Here is a 15,403-nt window from a genome sequence, read left to right as displayed (position 1 = left end):
TGTGGTAATCAGAGCTGTATGCGATGGGGGACAAAAAGATTGCTGTGCATGGACCAAGAGAGGGACCTTGGGGTGATAGTGTCTAGTGATCTGAAGGCAGCAAAGCACTGTGATAAGGCAATAGCTAAAGCGAGAAGAATGCTGGGCTACATAGAGAGTGATAACAAGTAAGAAAAAGGAGGCGATAATGCCCTTGTACAAGTCCTGGAGTACTGTGTTCAGTTCTGGAGACCTTATCTCAAAAAAGATAGAGATGATGGAGGTGATCCAGAAAAAGGTGACTAGAATGGTACTGGAAGGCTTTCAAGGAGAGGCTGAAGGATCTAAGTTTGTATATCCTGGAGGAGAGGAAGTGCAGGGGAGATATGATACAGACCTTCACCTGAAAGGTATTAATGATGCACAAACTTCAAACCTTTTCTGTTGGAAAGAAAACTGTAGAACTAAGGGTCACAAAATGAAACTCCGGGGGGGGGGGGGGGGGGGGGGGGGGGGGGGGGGGACACGACTCAGAACCAACATCAGGAAATATTTCTTCACAGAAAGGGTAGTGGATGCCTGGAAGGTCCTCCCAGAAGAGGTGGTAAGGACAAAAATGTAAATGACTTCAAAAGAGCATAGGATAGACACTGTGGATCCCTAAATACTAGGTATTGGAAATGCGAAAAGGGGAGCATGGGGCTAACCTGTATGGAGTTACAGTTACTACCATTAACAGAAGGCATGGGGGTAACCTGCTTGGAGCATCGGTTACTAACCTTAACATAAGGTAGCAGCAGTTATTACCATGAGAAGCTTGGTGGGCAGACTAGATGGACCATTTGGTCTTTATTTGTCATCTTTACTGTTAACTACAATACTATGTGCCCTGCCCTTCTCCCCTCACCCTCTCCACATAAAATTAAAAATTATGCATTTATAGTAACAGATTTTACATGAAAAAGAACATTTTGAGGTAAACAATATCACTTACAACAAATGGGGCAGATTTTAAAACCTGCGCGTGGGCGCAGATTTGTTCGCGCAACCCGATTTTATAACATGCTTAATATAAGCGCGTAACCCTTTAAAAACCATCCTGCACGCGCTGAGTCTATTTTGCATAGGCCCGGCGACACGCATATGTCCCGGGGCTTGAAAAAAGGGGCGGGAAGTGGGCGGGGCGGGGACCGAGGCCTCCGGCACAGCGGCTGTGCCAGGGGATCGCGCGCAGACAGGCATAAAAAAAAAAAAATTAAGGTGGGGGGGATTTAGGTAGGGCTGGGGGGCGGAAGGAAAGTTCTCTCCAAGGCCAGTCCAATTTCGGAGCGGCCTCGGAGGGAATGGGGAAAGCCATTGTGGCTCCCGAGGACTCGGCGCGTGCAAGGTGCACAAGTGTGCACCCCCTTGGCGCGCTGACCCCGGATTTTATAACATGCGCACGGCTGCACACGCATGTTATAAAATCGGGCGTAGATTTGGGCGTGCTGGGTTGTGCGCACAAATCTACGCCCGCGCATACCTACTACAATCTGGCCCACAGTATAAAAGATGCATATTCCCAAAGCTGATATATTCCAATTACTGACCTGAAAATAAATTTAAAAAAAAAAGTTCTACCTTTGTTGTCTGGACATTTTGAGATCAATATTCAAAAACCATTTAGAAGAATAATTCACAGTTTTCAACTTCAGTAATCACCTAGATAGGAATTAACTCATTCACCGACTTTCGATGGTTGAGAATGCCTGATAAACGAAGCTGTTCGCTGCATGGGCGAGATGGTATTTCCGGAGCTCCGGGGCTTAAAGATGTTTGGAGATCCAACATTACTGATGCTGATACTAAGTTTCTCGGAGACTCTGGAGAACAGCCTCAGTTGCAACAACGAGGGTTGGGAGCAACTGGTGGGGACTAACCAGAATTTATTCCGACGACTTCTACACCTTTAGTGCGAGAGGATTTGACCACGAAATATCATGGTCAAGAATCTATGTTGAGTATACAAAACATTAGGATAGGACTTGGTAAAAAAAAACAAACAGGAAATTACATTAGAGAATGTTTGGAAAGCCTTAATTTCTCTTAATTTCTATTTCTATGCTAGCAAATATAATGTCGGAAACTAAGAGACACATTTATCAAATAGATCCAGTAGTAAATACACATACGAGTAAAATTAGTGAAATAGAAAAACAGATATCTCAGTTACAGGAAGTTCAACATACTAGTCCAAGAGGAGACAATTAATTCAAGAAAAATAGAAAATCTTGAAAATGTGTTAGGATATAAAAACTTAAGAATTGTGAATTTCCCTTATGTTAAATTTAATTTACCCCTAGATACATTTAAGAAATATATATCAGAGGTTTTATTATTTCCTCAGGAAGCTATTCCCCCTATAGCTAAGTTTTATTTTTTAAATAGTGGCAAGAAAGAAAAGGGGAAAGTGCAAGTGAATTCCAGAGTACAGCAAGGAGAAATAGGTAATATAACAATTGATTGAACAATCCTTGGAAGATCAGACTGAATTCAGGGGAACTTTGTTAGTCTCATTTATATTCCCTTCAGATCGGGATTCAATCCTGAGACATTTTTTTCGAAACAGATCAAAAAAATTTTTTTAGGTGATAAAGTGTGGATATATCCGGACATAGGTAGAGAAACCCAGCTGTGTAGAAAAAAATTTCTTTCAATGTGTCAAGAAGTTAGAGATTTAGGGGCTGGAATTATCATAAGATACCCAAGTAAATGTATGGTTAACTGGAATAACAACAGACATGTGTTTTTTGACCCAGTCCAACTAAGGTCTTTCTTAAAAGGAAAGACACCTAGAGAAGTTGTAAATCCAACATAATAAGAAATAGGAGTTTAATTAGATAAAGTATAGTTCGCAATTTTTCTTTCCTATAAGTGTGCTCTAGAAATATTTGAAACACCGAATTTACTTTTTACGGTCATTCAGAATAAATTGAATTACTTTTTTTTTTTTTTTTTTTAATTATGGTTACAATTTCTTGAATGAATATTTGTAAATGGATTTAAAATTTGTAATGTGATTTGGATAATAGGTAATATGAATAATATGTAATATGACTTTTTCATTGACAAATTTAAGTTGTTGTCTAAGGATTGTAAAATAGTTATAAATAAAAAAAAAGAAGAAGAATTCACAAGTTATCCATTTAAATGGCAAATTTTGAATACTAAGCCACTTACCCAGCTGAATTCTAGCTGGGTAAGTCATTATCCAGCTATAATTTAACTGTATAAAAAAATTTTTTTTTAAAAAGAGGCGTTCCAGGAGAATTTCAGGTAGGGGTTTAGTTATATATCCACCTCAGTTATCCAGCTTTATGTGGCTGGATAACTTTCTAATCGAAACCCACAAAATAAAGGGGCCTGCGACTCCTTTTCTCCTTCCCCTCCTGAAAGATGCAGCACTGGCGCTCCAGGAGTGGGTTAAGTTCTTACCCCACTCCCAGCAGGGAGTGGGGGATGTACGGGCCGCTATGTAAAAACTGTAGATGGCTCGGTGGGAGGATTGCGGGGCAGCTTGGAGAAGAGACGGCTGAGGGGGGATATGATAGAGGTGTTTAAAATCATGAGAGGTCTAGAACGGGTAGATGTGAATCGGTTATTTACTCTTTCGGATAGTAGAAAGACTAGGGGGCACTCCATGAAGTTAGCATGGGGCACATTTAAAACTAATCGGAGAAAGTTCTTTTTTACTCAACGCACAATTAAACTCTGGAATTTGTTGCCAGAGGATGTGGTTAGTGCAGTTAGTATAGCTGTGTTTAAAAAAAGGATTGGATAAGTTCTTGGAGGAGAAGTCCATTACCTGCTATTAAGTTCACTTAGAGAATAGCCACTGCCATTAGCAATGGTTACATGGAATAGACTTAGTTTTTGGGTCCTTGCCAGGTTCTTATGGCCTGGATTGGCCACTGTTGGAAACAGGATGCTGGGCTTGATGGACCCTTGGTCTGACCCAGTATGGCATTTTCTTATGTTCTTATGTTCTTAACCATAGAGAAACCAGGAAGGGGTGGAGGGAGCGGCCCCAACTGCAACCCGCTGCACTTTTGTATTATTTTGGGGGCTTCGGGGGTGGGGTTTACAAGGCCTGATAGGGCCGGGTATATTAAATGTGAAGGAGAGGAAGTTGTGAAAGGGGCCCATAGGCCCCTTTATGTTTTATTTTTGTACTTTGACAGTGCTGCTTAACCAGATACCTTTGAAGATTATCCAGTTAAGTAGAAAGTTATTTGGCCACACAAAGCCAAATAACTTAAAAACCTAACCAGCTATATTCAAAACATAGCTAGTTAGGTTTTTAAGTTATCCAGCTGCATGTAGCAGGATAATTTTAGGCAAATATATTCAACAGGACATTCATCCACTCACTTCTCCCTGTCCCAACCCTATACCTCCCCAACTATCCCTTCTCAGTCCTCTATCTCCAACTATCTGGCTCCCTAGTCCTCCCAACTGCCGCCACCTTTCTGGCTCCCTCAAACTCCCCTCCTAAATAATTTCAATGCTCTATCTCCAACCAATCCCTTTCATTCTCACTCCCTTCCAAGCTCTTCTATTCCTTCCAGTCACCCCATCTTGTACTACCCCCATCCTCCATTATTAATCGCTTTACATCTCCCTCCTTGCCATCTTGCCATCTGCCACATCTTTTATTGTCTTGCGTAAACTGGCTGAGAGTGAGCGTTTATTACTCCTGCATGTTGTCCGAGTCTCGGTGACACCATGGGGCTTCTGATGTTACTAGATGGAATCTGGGGACCTCACTTCCTTCCCAAGGATTTACACGAAGTGAGGGCCGCCTACCTAATCTCTACCATAGATATTTGCATAATGGAAAAGTCCACGTGGTCAACGTGGCCCTCGGAGGCTGAGAGGAAAGGCTTGCAGCGGACTGGGAGGGCACTGGGGGAAGGCCCGAATCCGTCACCGTGAAGAAATTGCAAAAGTCCCCCCCTTGAGCATGCCACCCCACATACACACGCGGATTATAAAATCCAGCGTGCATGTGCACACGGCCATTGGATTTTATAAAATGCGCATGCATATTATAAAATTGGTACGTCCATGTAAGTTTGAATGTCTACCCCTAAGTTTTTCTTTTCACTTGTATACGTCAGTTTCCTTACAACATAAACTTCAAGCAAGAGAGTTCATTTTTTTTTCCATGTATCCCCCTTTAAACAAAACAAAAAGGATACCACAACCTATCAACTGCTGTTTCCACATCATTTGCTAAGTGGGCCACAGTGAATATCTTCCTGGTATTATTTATTAAGGATCTACCTTTGATGAGTCCAGCTGAATCAGGCCTGATAGGTGAAACCTTAGCCAGATCCTTCATATCAGCACAGAGAAGAGACATTGGTCTATAGACAATGCAATTCAGCTCATTCTTCCCTTTTTTTCTCAATCAGAACAATAGTAACTGCAGTCAAACCTGCTAAGGGACTCCAGGTAAATTAAGATAGTTAATTCATAAAAAAAAAAAAAAAATTGGAAATCAAGTCTGTACTTTCTTTGTAGAAATAGGTATGAAATACATCAGGGTCTGCTTATTTATTTCCTGGAAATGATTTAATAGCCTTGCTGCTCAGGGTCAAACAAGACAACATTGTTCCTGAAGAATGCTTGCAGCTCAGCTTCCCATGGGACCTAGCCTGCTACATACAGTGAGAAGATGTGACTTAAAAAAAACAGCATAAACCACTGATTAAATATTTTTAAATCACATCTAACTTATGAATATTACTACAAATAATAGGCCTTCTTTTAAACAGTTCTAGCTAATAAGCAGCTGGTCTGGTTACTATGTTCATAATAATTCTGCTTCATTTACCATTTAATTTGTACCATCTTTAAAATTCAGTATTAATTGTTTTCTCACCAGCGTATAGACAGCTCTTCACTATAGCAGCAACACTGTAAATAGATGGGAGTTTGCTAAGGACAGGGTTATCAACTGGCTCCATTATGTTTTCTGGATGAGCCAGTCCTGGTTTTACCCCCACTGCCTCCACAAAAATGTAGGTTCTGCTTTTTTTTCTTTTAGGGTACAGGTTCCCAATTCTAGTCTTTGAGATCTGCAAACAGGTCTGTTTTCAAGATATCCACAATGAATATTCATCAGATGCATTCATATCTATTTGGCCCAAGATCAAAGTTAATTTGCATAGATGATTGTTCCAAAAACTAGACCTGTTTGCAGTTCTCGAAGACCGAAATTGGGAACCCTTGTTTTAGGATAATCAGAACTACATTTCCATGCTAATCCAGTCCTGGCTTTGCCCTATTTTGAAAAAAAAAATTTGAGCCAGATAGTAAGTCTAGCTGGGGAAAGTGCCTTTATTAATTTAATTGATAATCACCAGTATTACTATGGAGAGTACCAAATCAGTAAATAATGATGCAGAATATTAGAAAGGAAATGCCTTCTATTGAGATCTGACCAGTCACAGACATTTAGGCTGCTTTCTTTGTATGGAAATACAACTATAAAACTATAAATAAAAATAAATAAAATAAAGAACATAAGAAATTGCCATACTGGGTCAGACCAAGGGTCCATCAAGCCCAGCATCCTGTTTCCAACAGTGGCCAATCCAGGCTACAAGTGCCTGGCAAGTAGCAAAACACTAAGTAGATCCCATGCCAGTACTAGCAGAGGCCATTCCCTAAGTCAACTTGATTAATAGCAGTTAATGGACTTCTCCATCTGCCTTTCGTCTCCAGTTGCCTTGAAACTGCATTTCATAACAGATACGAAATCTGAGCAGCATCTCTCTTGTGTCTCTACTTCAAAAGACAGAAAGAAGAAGAGCACAATACCCTTGGGTAGTTTGGGATATAAGATGATGACGTGACTTGCCCAAGGTCTCACAGTCAGTCAATGTCACAGCTTGGGATCCAAAAGTCTCCAAAGGAACAGAAGCTCCACCTCAGCCAATGAGAGCAACCTGCACTGCATTACAGTGGTGTACAAGGAAACATCTGGCATTTCAGATGGGATGAGTCTTGCTACTGTGCACCGAGGAGAGAGTGAGGTGCCCATTAATGTCACTATCTGCAATTCAATAGGTTACAGGATCTGAGATAACATGGTTTTACCAGTGGAAAGTCCTGTCAAACAAATCCAATTGATTTTTTTTTTGATTGGGTGACTAGAGAATTGGATGAAGGAAGAGCAATTGATGTAGTTTATTTGGATTTCAGCAAGCTTTTGATACGGTCTCATCCAGAACGCTCATAAATAAAATGAGAAACCTGCCAGTGGGTCCCAAGATGGTGGAATGGTTTACAAATTGGCTGACTGACAGATGCCAGCATGTAGTGGTAAATGGAACCTGTTCTGAAGAAAGACAAGTGATAAGTGGAGTTCCTCAAGGATCTGTTCTGGGACCGATTCTGTTTAGTATCTTTGTGAGTGCCATTGCGGAGGGATTAAAAGATAAAATTTATGTTTTTACAAATGTCACTAATATCTGGAACACAGTGGACACACCTGAAGGAATAGAGAGAATGAGAAGTGACCTAGGAAAGCTCGAAATGTGGTTGAAGGTTTCGCAGTTGGGATTCAATGCCAAGTAGTGTAGAGTCATGCATTTGGGGAATGACAATCTGAAAGAGCCATACATATTGGGGGGTAAAAAACTGACGTGCATGGACCGAGAGAAAGACCTCGGTGTGTGATAGTGTCTGATGATTTGAAGGTGGCGAACCAATGTGACAAGGTTGTGGCTAAGGCCAGAGGGATGTTGGGCTGTTCTGAAAGAGGCATAGCCAGCAGGAAAAAAGAAAGTGATAATGCCCCTGAACACGTTATTGGTGGGATCTCACTTAAAGTACTGCATTCAGTTCTGGAGACCTCATCTCAAAAAGGATAAGGACAGAATGGAAGCAGTCCAGAGAAAGGCAACCAAAATGGTATGGGGTCTGCACAGAAAGTCTTATGAGATGAGACTGAAGGATCTTAATATGTACACCCTGGAAGAGACAGTGGAGATATGATACAGACCTTCAAATACCTGAAAGGAATTAATGATGCGCAAAAGTCAAATCTTTGCCAATGGAAAGAAAGCTGTACAACTAGAGGTCAAAATATGAAACTCCAAGGGGAAGATTCAATAACTATATCAGGAAATATTTCTTCATGGAAAGGGAAGTCCTCCTGGACAAGTTGGCGAAGAAGGGCATAGTAATGGAATTCGAAAGGGCATGGGACAAGGACAGAGGATCCCTGATGACTTGAGAATGAAAATGAAAAAATGAGGCAACTTTTCTGTTACATCTATAGTTTACATTTACGCTAGGGGGTTGGTCTGCATGGAATGGCAGTTCCTACTATCTTTAACATAAGGCTTGGGGGTGGTCTGCAAAGAGCAGCAGTTGCTATTACCTTAAAACTAAACTAAAGAAAAAAAAAGATAGATGAATAAAAAAAAAATTGCTGGGCAGGCTGGATGTACCATTTTGGTCTTTATCTGACATCATTCACTATCTGGTGGAATTTAAAAGCCCTATGCGTGCCAAAGCCGGGAGATTTGCATGTGTTTGGGCCGGTATGCATCGCGCAGATGATTTTAAGAAGTGCCCATGTACATGCGTATCTCCCGCTATGCACACAAATCCAAAAGTTCAAAAAGGGGCGGGGGAAGACCAAGAGATGTGCGCATAAATAATTATGAGCACAAGCACGCACCAGGGATCCCCACCAGGTAAATTTACTTCTGCTCTTGCTGGCGTGTAAGTCATAAATCACGGCTAGTCAGCGGGGTTTTAAGGGTCGGGTCTAACAGGAGAGAAGGAAGCCTTTAAAACTAGGAGGGTTAAGAAGCCCTATCCCTACACTGGGCAAACTGGGAACGAACTGGGAAAAAAGTAAGTAGCTTTGGCACGCACTCCTTATAAAATTCCCCCCACTTACGCGGTAGACGTGGCATTTGCACGACCATGCACGCGTCTATATAAATTGAGCGCACATGTACACGTGTACAGCAGATTTTATAACATACGCTCAAATGTGCACGTATGTTATAAAACTGCCACATCCATGTGCGTGAGCCGGCATATTCGTGCACGTGTGCACACATGAGCGAATCTTAAAATTCACCTCTGTGTTACTATCCTCTGCTGTCACTGCTGCACCAAAAACCCTCTTAGTTTTGGAAACACTGAAAGAATTAAAACCGGAGGAACAAAGTGACAAGGATGGCAGTTGGGGCAGGACTTGACTTTGTGGAGTGTTCTACCCGCAGGCAACGAGCTGGGAACCACTTCCCAATCAACATCACTGTGTAATAACTACCCGAGATTCCTCCTCACATCTGGCTGTGATTGTGGGTTTGGTGGCATAAAACAGCCCATTTATTTACATGTTATTGCAATGTTCTCTTTATGAAGATGTGACCATAAGATTACCAATTTCCTAGTGCTATTCTAAGGAACATTTTGAGACATTGGGTGGAAACAAGGCATATGTCAGAAGGGTTCGTGGACATACATTGGCCTGGATGACCTTTCTTACAGGAAAAACAAAGAAATGGCCCTTTCTTTTTTTTTTAAACACAAAAAAGGTGTTCTCACTTTTCCAGTGCCATGTGGCATGCCTGCACAGAAATAGAACGTTCTAACATAACCTACAGAAATGGATCCACCAAGTATGACAATTGTCTGTACAGGAGATGGGCATAGGATTTTCCACACAGGAAAGAACAGTAGTTTTTGACAGAATAAAGACCTTTTCAGCCCCCTGTTCAACTTCACCTTCATTTTATATCCCACTTTTCTTTAATAGATGGGGCACTGCAGGACACATCCACACACGCACACACACACACACACACACACACACATCCCCGGATCTCTGGTCATCTCCTTCCTTCACCTCGATACTCGATTGCAAAACAATGTGTGATTTTATTTACCCCAGCTCATTGATACAGTTGCTAACTGGTTCCATTTTTTCCAAACAGTCCCTAGTGTCATCTCACTGCATGCATGGAGCTTGATTTCTGTTTTGTTTTGGGTTTTTTTTTTGGGAGATTGGAACCGCAAGGCCATAGATGCAGTGAGATAAAACCAGGCCAGAATCAACACATCCAGAAAAAGTAGAGCTTGTTGACAGCCCTCTAGGATGAATCATGTTAATTTATAGAATAATGCCGCACAGCAGCTAAACAAGCTGAAATCCTTTCTCTGGATGCTGATCTGTATTTTTACTGGTGAGAAAAGTTCTCCACGAATTATCAAAAGTTCAAAGCCTGCACCCTGTCTATTCCCCCCATGTTCCCAGAGGTACCCCCTCTGGCAGCCTCCTGATGCAGTGAACTGGTGAAAGGCTGCAAGAAATGATCCCTCACACAACCCACTATCCCAGTCAGAACTCCAGTGCTTCCAGTACGCAAAATAGAGTACCAAAACATTGGGGGTGGCAAATTTCCACCAGCATACTGCGAAAGAAGGAAGCGTTGTGCTGGAGCTGCTGCCTATAGGTAAGTTGAGGGGGAAGGAAGGCGTATAACTGAAGGTTCCCTAGGATGCCAAATACCCTTGCACCTGCAGTGATTATGGCTTCAAGACTCACCTGCTCAAATTGACAAACTATAAGAACATAAGAAATTGCCATGCTGGGTCAGACCAAGGGTCCATCAAGCCCAGCATCCTGTTTCCAACAGTGGCCAAACCAAGCTCAACCTGGCAAGTACCCAAACACTAAGAAGATCCCATGTTACTGATGCCAGTAATAGCAGTGGCTATTCCCTAAGACAACTTGATTAATAGCAGTTAATGGACTTCTCCTCCAAGAACTTATCCAAACCTTATTTAAGCCCAGCTACACTAACTGCACTAACCATTAGGGATGTGAATCTTTTATTGACGATTTAAAATATCGTCCGATATATTTTAAATCGTCAAAAATCGTTAGGGCCACGATACAATACCAATTCCCCCGATTTATCGTCAAAAAATCGTAAATCGGGGGAAGGGGGAGGGCAGGAAAACCGGCACACTAAAACCCACCCCCGACCCTTTAAATTAAATCCCCCACCCTCCCGAACCCCCCCCAGGGGGGGGTCAGGAGGCGATCTGGAACCCCCGCTGAACGACCTCCTGCAGTCGATCTCCTGCTGGCGCCATTTTCCGTACGGAAAACGATTCGCGGCAGGAGATCGTTTTCCGGACCCCCGCTGGACCCCCAGGGACTTTTGGCCAGCTTGGGGGGGCCTCCTGACCCCCACAAGACTTGCCAAAAGTCCAGCAGGGGTCCGGAACGACCTCCTGCAGTCGAATCGTGTTGGTCTATGGCCGCCGCCATTTTGAAAAATGGCGCCGGCTGAAGACAACACGATTCAATTGCAGAAGGCCGTTCCGGACCGCTGCCGTTCCGGACCGCCGCTGGACCCCCAGGTAATTTAAGGCATTTGAGGGGGGTTCGGGAGGGTGGGGGATTTAATTTAAAGGGTCAGGGGTGGGTTTTAGGGGGTTTTAGTGTGCCGGCTCACGATTTTCACGATACTTTAAACACCCAAACGGCAACAATACGATTCCCTCCCCCTCCCAGCCGAAATTGATCGTTAAGACGATCGAGGACACGATTCACATCTCTACTAACCATATCCTCTGGCAACAAATTCCAGAGCTTAATTGTGCGTTGAGTGAAAAAGAATTTTCTCAGATTAGTCTTAAATGTGCTACTTTCTAACTTCATGGAGTGTCCCCTAGTCCTCCTATTATCCGAAAGTGTAAATAACCAATTCACATCTACTCATTCAAGATCTCTCATGATTTTAAACACCTCTATCATATCCCCCCTCAGCCGTCTCTTCTCCAAGCTGAATAGCCCTAACCTCTTCAGCCTTTCCTCATAGGGGAGCTCTTCCATCCCTTTTATCACTTTGGTCACCTTTCTCTGTATCTTCTCCAGTGCAACTATATCTTTTTTGAAATGCGATGACCAGAACTGTACATAATACTCAAGGTGCAATCTCACCATTAAGCGATACAGAGGCATTATGACATTTTCTGTTTTATTAACCATTCCCTTCCTAATAATTCCTAATATTCTGTTTGGTTTTTTGATTGCTGCAGCACACTGACCCGACAATTTCAATGAATTATCCACTATGATGCCTACATCTTTCTCCAGGGTGGTAGCTCCTAATATGGAGCAGAGTTAGTTACTCCCTACCAAGACACAGAGAGACAAAAACACCCCAAACCCAGACAGGCATAGAGACACAGACATACCACATCTAGACAGAAAAAAACACAGACACACGGACTCACCACAAACACACAGAGAGGCGTAGACACAGCACACCCAAACACAGGCAGACAGACCACATCACATACAGAGATAGACCACACACACAGACCAAAGCACACCAAACCCAGAAATGCGCACACAATGTCAAGGGCTGGAAAATGTAAAAAAAAACAAAAAAAACATAAATAGATCACAAGAACAAATGAAAATAATAGAAATTGAATCACTGTATAGTTGCATAACCACTTCTTTAAATATTTTTTGTGTGCGCTAGGAAAACATCAGAATGGTCCTGCATTCATCACTGTGTTTAGCGGTTACTCTGTGTCATCATTTGTTTTCCTTAAAACCTTTATCTCCATTGTGTTTAATATCTCCCAATACCATTATATTTTAAACGCATAATATAAAATTGGATCTGTTACTGCCATCAGCTTCATAAATCCTTGAAGTCTAAAAGAACAAATAACTTATCTGGGGTTTACTGATGCAGACAAAGATGATGCAAAAACCCTATGCTGACTGCATTTTGAAGGGATTCCTTGTCCGGAGGTTACTGAAGCTTACATAATTGCTCTCACTTCTCTCAGCATCCAGTTGTGCACAACCAGATGCTGCGAGGAGTTCGCTTTACCCTCCATTGCCTCATGTGCAAAACAGATTGTGAGCCCTTTGGAGACTAGGAAATACCTACAGTACCTGAATGTAATCTGCTTTGAAGTGCCTGAAAAGTAGAATATAAATCAAATAAATAAATATAAACACTGCTGATCACAACCCCCACTCTCACTGTAAAAATAACACTCTTTCCCCAAATAACAACAATGCATACAATAACCACTATAGAGAAGTTGTATTACAAAATATAAATGGTAAAACATCAAAAAAAGCACCCCAGTCCAAAACTCCCATACAAATAACGTAAATGTAATAAACTTACACACCCAACAAACCACATAATCCTAAATTTAAAAAAAAATCAGCAAAACCTCAAAATAACCACTCTCACCACTAACCTAAAAACCAAAACACTGTCAGCACAGCTAAAAAAAAAACCAAAAAAAAAAAAAACCTGTTTCACAGAGCTTTGCTTCAGTTAATAGCCCCAGCATTGTTTCTGTGAAATTCATCCAGATACCTTTGCTCCCGTGTGCATATCTGCAGGGCATACAGTCAACTAGTTTTTGTTTTAATAAAAATATTGTAAAATATGTATGTTATTAAGAAGGGTATATTATGAGTGTGCTACAGCTCCAGGCTATTAACTGGTTCCACTTTTTCAAGACCTCCACTGCATGCATAGGCTTGCAGTTCTAAATCCTCTAAGAAAAGAAGTGGCATAGAGACGTAAAACCGAGACTGGATCATTCTGTCTCTCCCCCGCCCCAAAAACATACAGACAGTGGGTAATCCTTTCTCAGGAGTACATCGCTACAGACATCGGTGAAGGAAGAAACGTTTGCATACCCATCGGATGCCCTGGATCCTGGGCAGCTCCGCCGGGTCCCGCTCCAGGTGGATCTGGTAGCTGTAACTCCTGAAGAAGTGCATAGTGGGCTCCAAGTCCGCTCGCCTTCCCCGTGAGCCGCTCAGAAAGTCCCTGGCAGAGCCCCGCTGCGGCGGGGCGGGGGAGGCAGCGAGGGTCCCGGCGCGGGCCCCCCCGGCATCCTCTTCCGGCAGCCTTCAGGGACAGAAGAGGAAGAAAGCCGTCACTCAGCCCTCCCCACCCGCTGCCAGCGTCCCGCGACTCTCCGGCTCCGGGATTTAGGCTCTCTGCCGCCTTATTTATTTATTTTTTTTTATAGTCCACTAAAAAAAAGATGCTGAATGGCCAAAGCAGGGGCCGGGTCACTCGATGTCACCGCCGCCAAGCGGAACGCGAGGGCTCTTGAGAGAGAGAGGTTCCCCGGCACGCGGCAGGGCGCGAGGAGGGGCCGTCGCGCTGGCGCTGGGGAGGAAACCGGCGCCTTCCGGCGGGGAGGGAGAGAAAGGACCCCGTCCCGCGCTGCAAACTTTCCAGGGCGGCGCGCGCAGGGAGAGCCGAGCCGACCCGGCCGGGAGGGGGGTGCACCGTTCGCGCACCTGCCAAACAGGCAGCGCGCGCGCGCTCAGACAGCTCGCAGGTGGCCCCCAGCCCGCTGCTTCCCCGATCCCTCACAGCCTCGTCCGCTGGGCTGCCAAAAGCAGAGAGCCCAGCCGTCCAGGTGTGAGGAGAAAGGGCGGCAGCGCGCTGGGCTTCGCAGCCCCGGCCAGCCGTGCAGGGAAAATCAAAGAGCCTTCCACTAAGCAAACAGTTGGCCGAGGACCTAAAGGAGTTTTCATGGGGTGAACCCTCCCAGGCTGGGTTGGGATATACGACGCACCTCCTCTGTGTGTGTGTGTGTTAGAGAGAGGAGGGAGGTAGGAGGCTCGCCGTGAGATTCTGGTCGAGCCAGTCCTCCTCGGAGATTTGCTATCGAGCTCTCTGTTATTATCACCAGACTAGGTATCTAGCAATTGTTTGTATATATAACTGCCAAGGAAAGTTCATCCTTTGGACTCATCGGTGTGATCAAGCTAAGTGTCAGGGCTAGTTCTTCCATTAGGCGAACTAGGCCATTCCTTAGAGCACCACAATTTGAGGAGGTGACAGGAAGGGCAACTCTTATTATCTTAAGACAATAAAGAACAACTGCTCTGCTTACTATTCCAAGGAACGTGCTGGGTACAAGCCGGGAGAGGTGACAAAGCACTTTCCCTCTTGTAATTCCCCACCTCTCTTCCCCTCCTGTCTGCAGGGATCAGGAGGGAAAGTTGTGATGCTGGAGTGAACAGCAGAGCAGACGTTTTGCCTTCATATTTCTGTTTTGAATTTGTAATAGTTTATTCTATATTTTTGAGAGTCTTTGTTTTGCCAATGTGAGGAAGGTGAGGTACTCTGCTATTGTGAGGTTTCTGTGGAGGAATTTGTAGCAGTCTGGCTGGTTCTGTTTTCCCAGCCGGAGGTGTATTGGTTTGCTTGGACCCTGTGCAACTTCTGCAATGTTGGTTTTTAATAGGCAGGGTTGTTGCTGTTTGAGTTCTGGGAGTTACTGCTGTTTTGCTATGGTAGGTTTGCTTTACAGCTTCTGAATGTCTTTT

At 43.5% G+C, this 15,403-nt stretch overlaps 1 protein-coding gene across 3 annotated transcripts in view; it reads right to left on the bottom strand.

Annotated features, from left to right (window-relative positions):
- The window catches only part of RAPGEF3 (Rap guanine nucleotide exchange factor 3), a 244,424-nt gene extending 229,858 nt beyond the window's left edge, over positions 1–14,566 (bottom strand). Inside the window, exon 1 of one of the 3 annotated variants that reach the window (XM_029595109.1) lies at positions 13,751–14,566. In XM_029595109.1, coding sequence (XP_029450969.1) covers positions 13,751–13,834 — 84 coding nt within the window. In that variant the 5' untranslated portion in view covers positions 13,835–14,566. The remainder of the gene's footprint in view (positions 1–13,750) is intronic. The other 2 variants (XM_029595110.1, XM_029595111.1) reach the window with 2 other exon arrangements.
- Between the last annotated feature and the right edge of the window lie 837 nt (positions 14,567–15,403).

Source organism: Rhinatrema bivittatum, chromosome 3 (assembly GCF_901001135.1).
Source record: "Rhinatrema bivittatum chromosome 3, aRhiBiv1.1, whole genome shotgun sequence".
In the NCBI taxonomy this organism is placed as follows: Eukaryota; Metazoa; Chordata; class Amphibia; order Gymnophiona; family Rhinatrematidae; genus Rhinatrema; species Rhinatrema bivittatum.
This window is presented reverse-complemented; position numbering and strand designations above follow the sequence as displayed.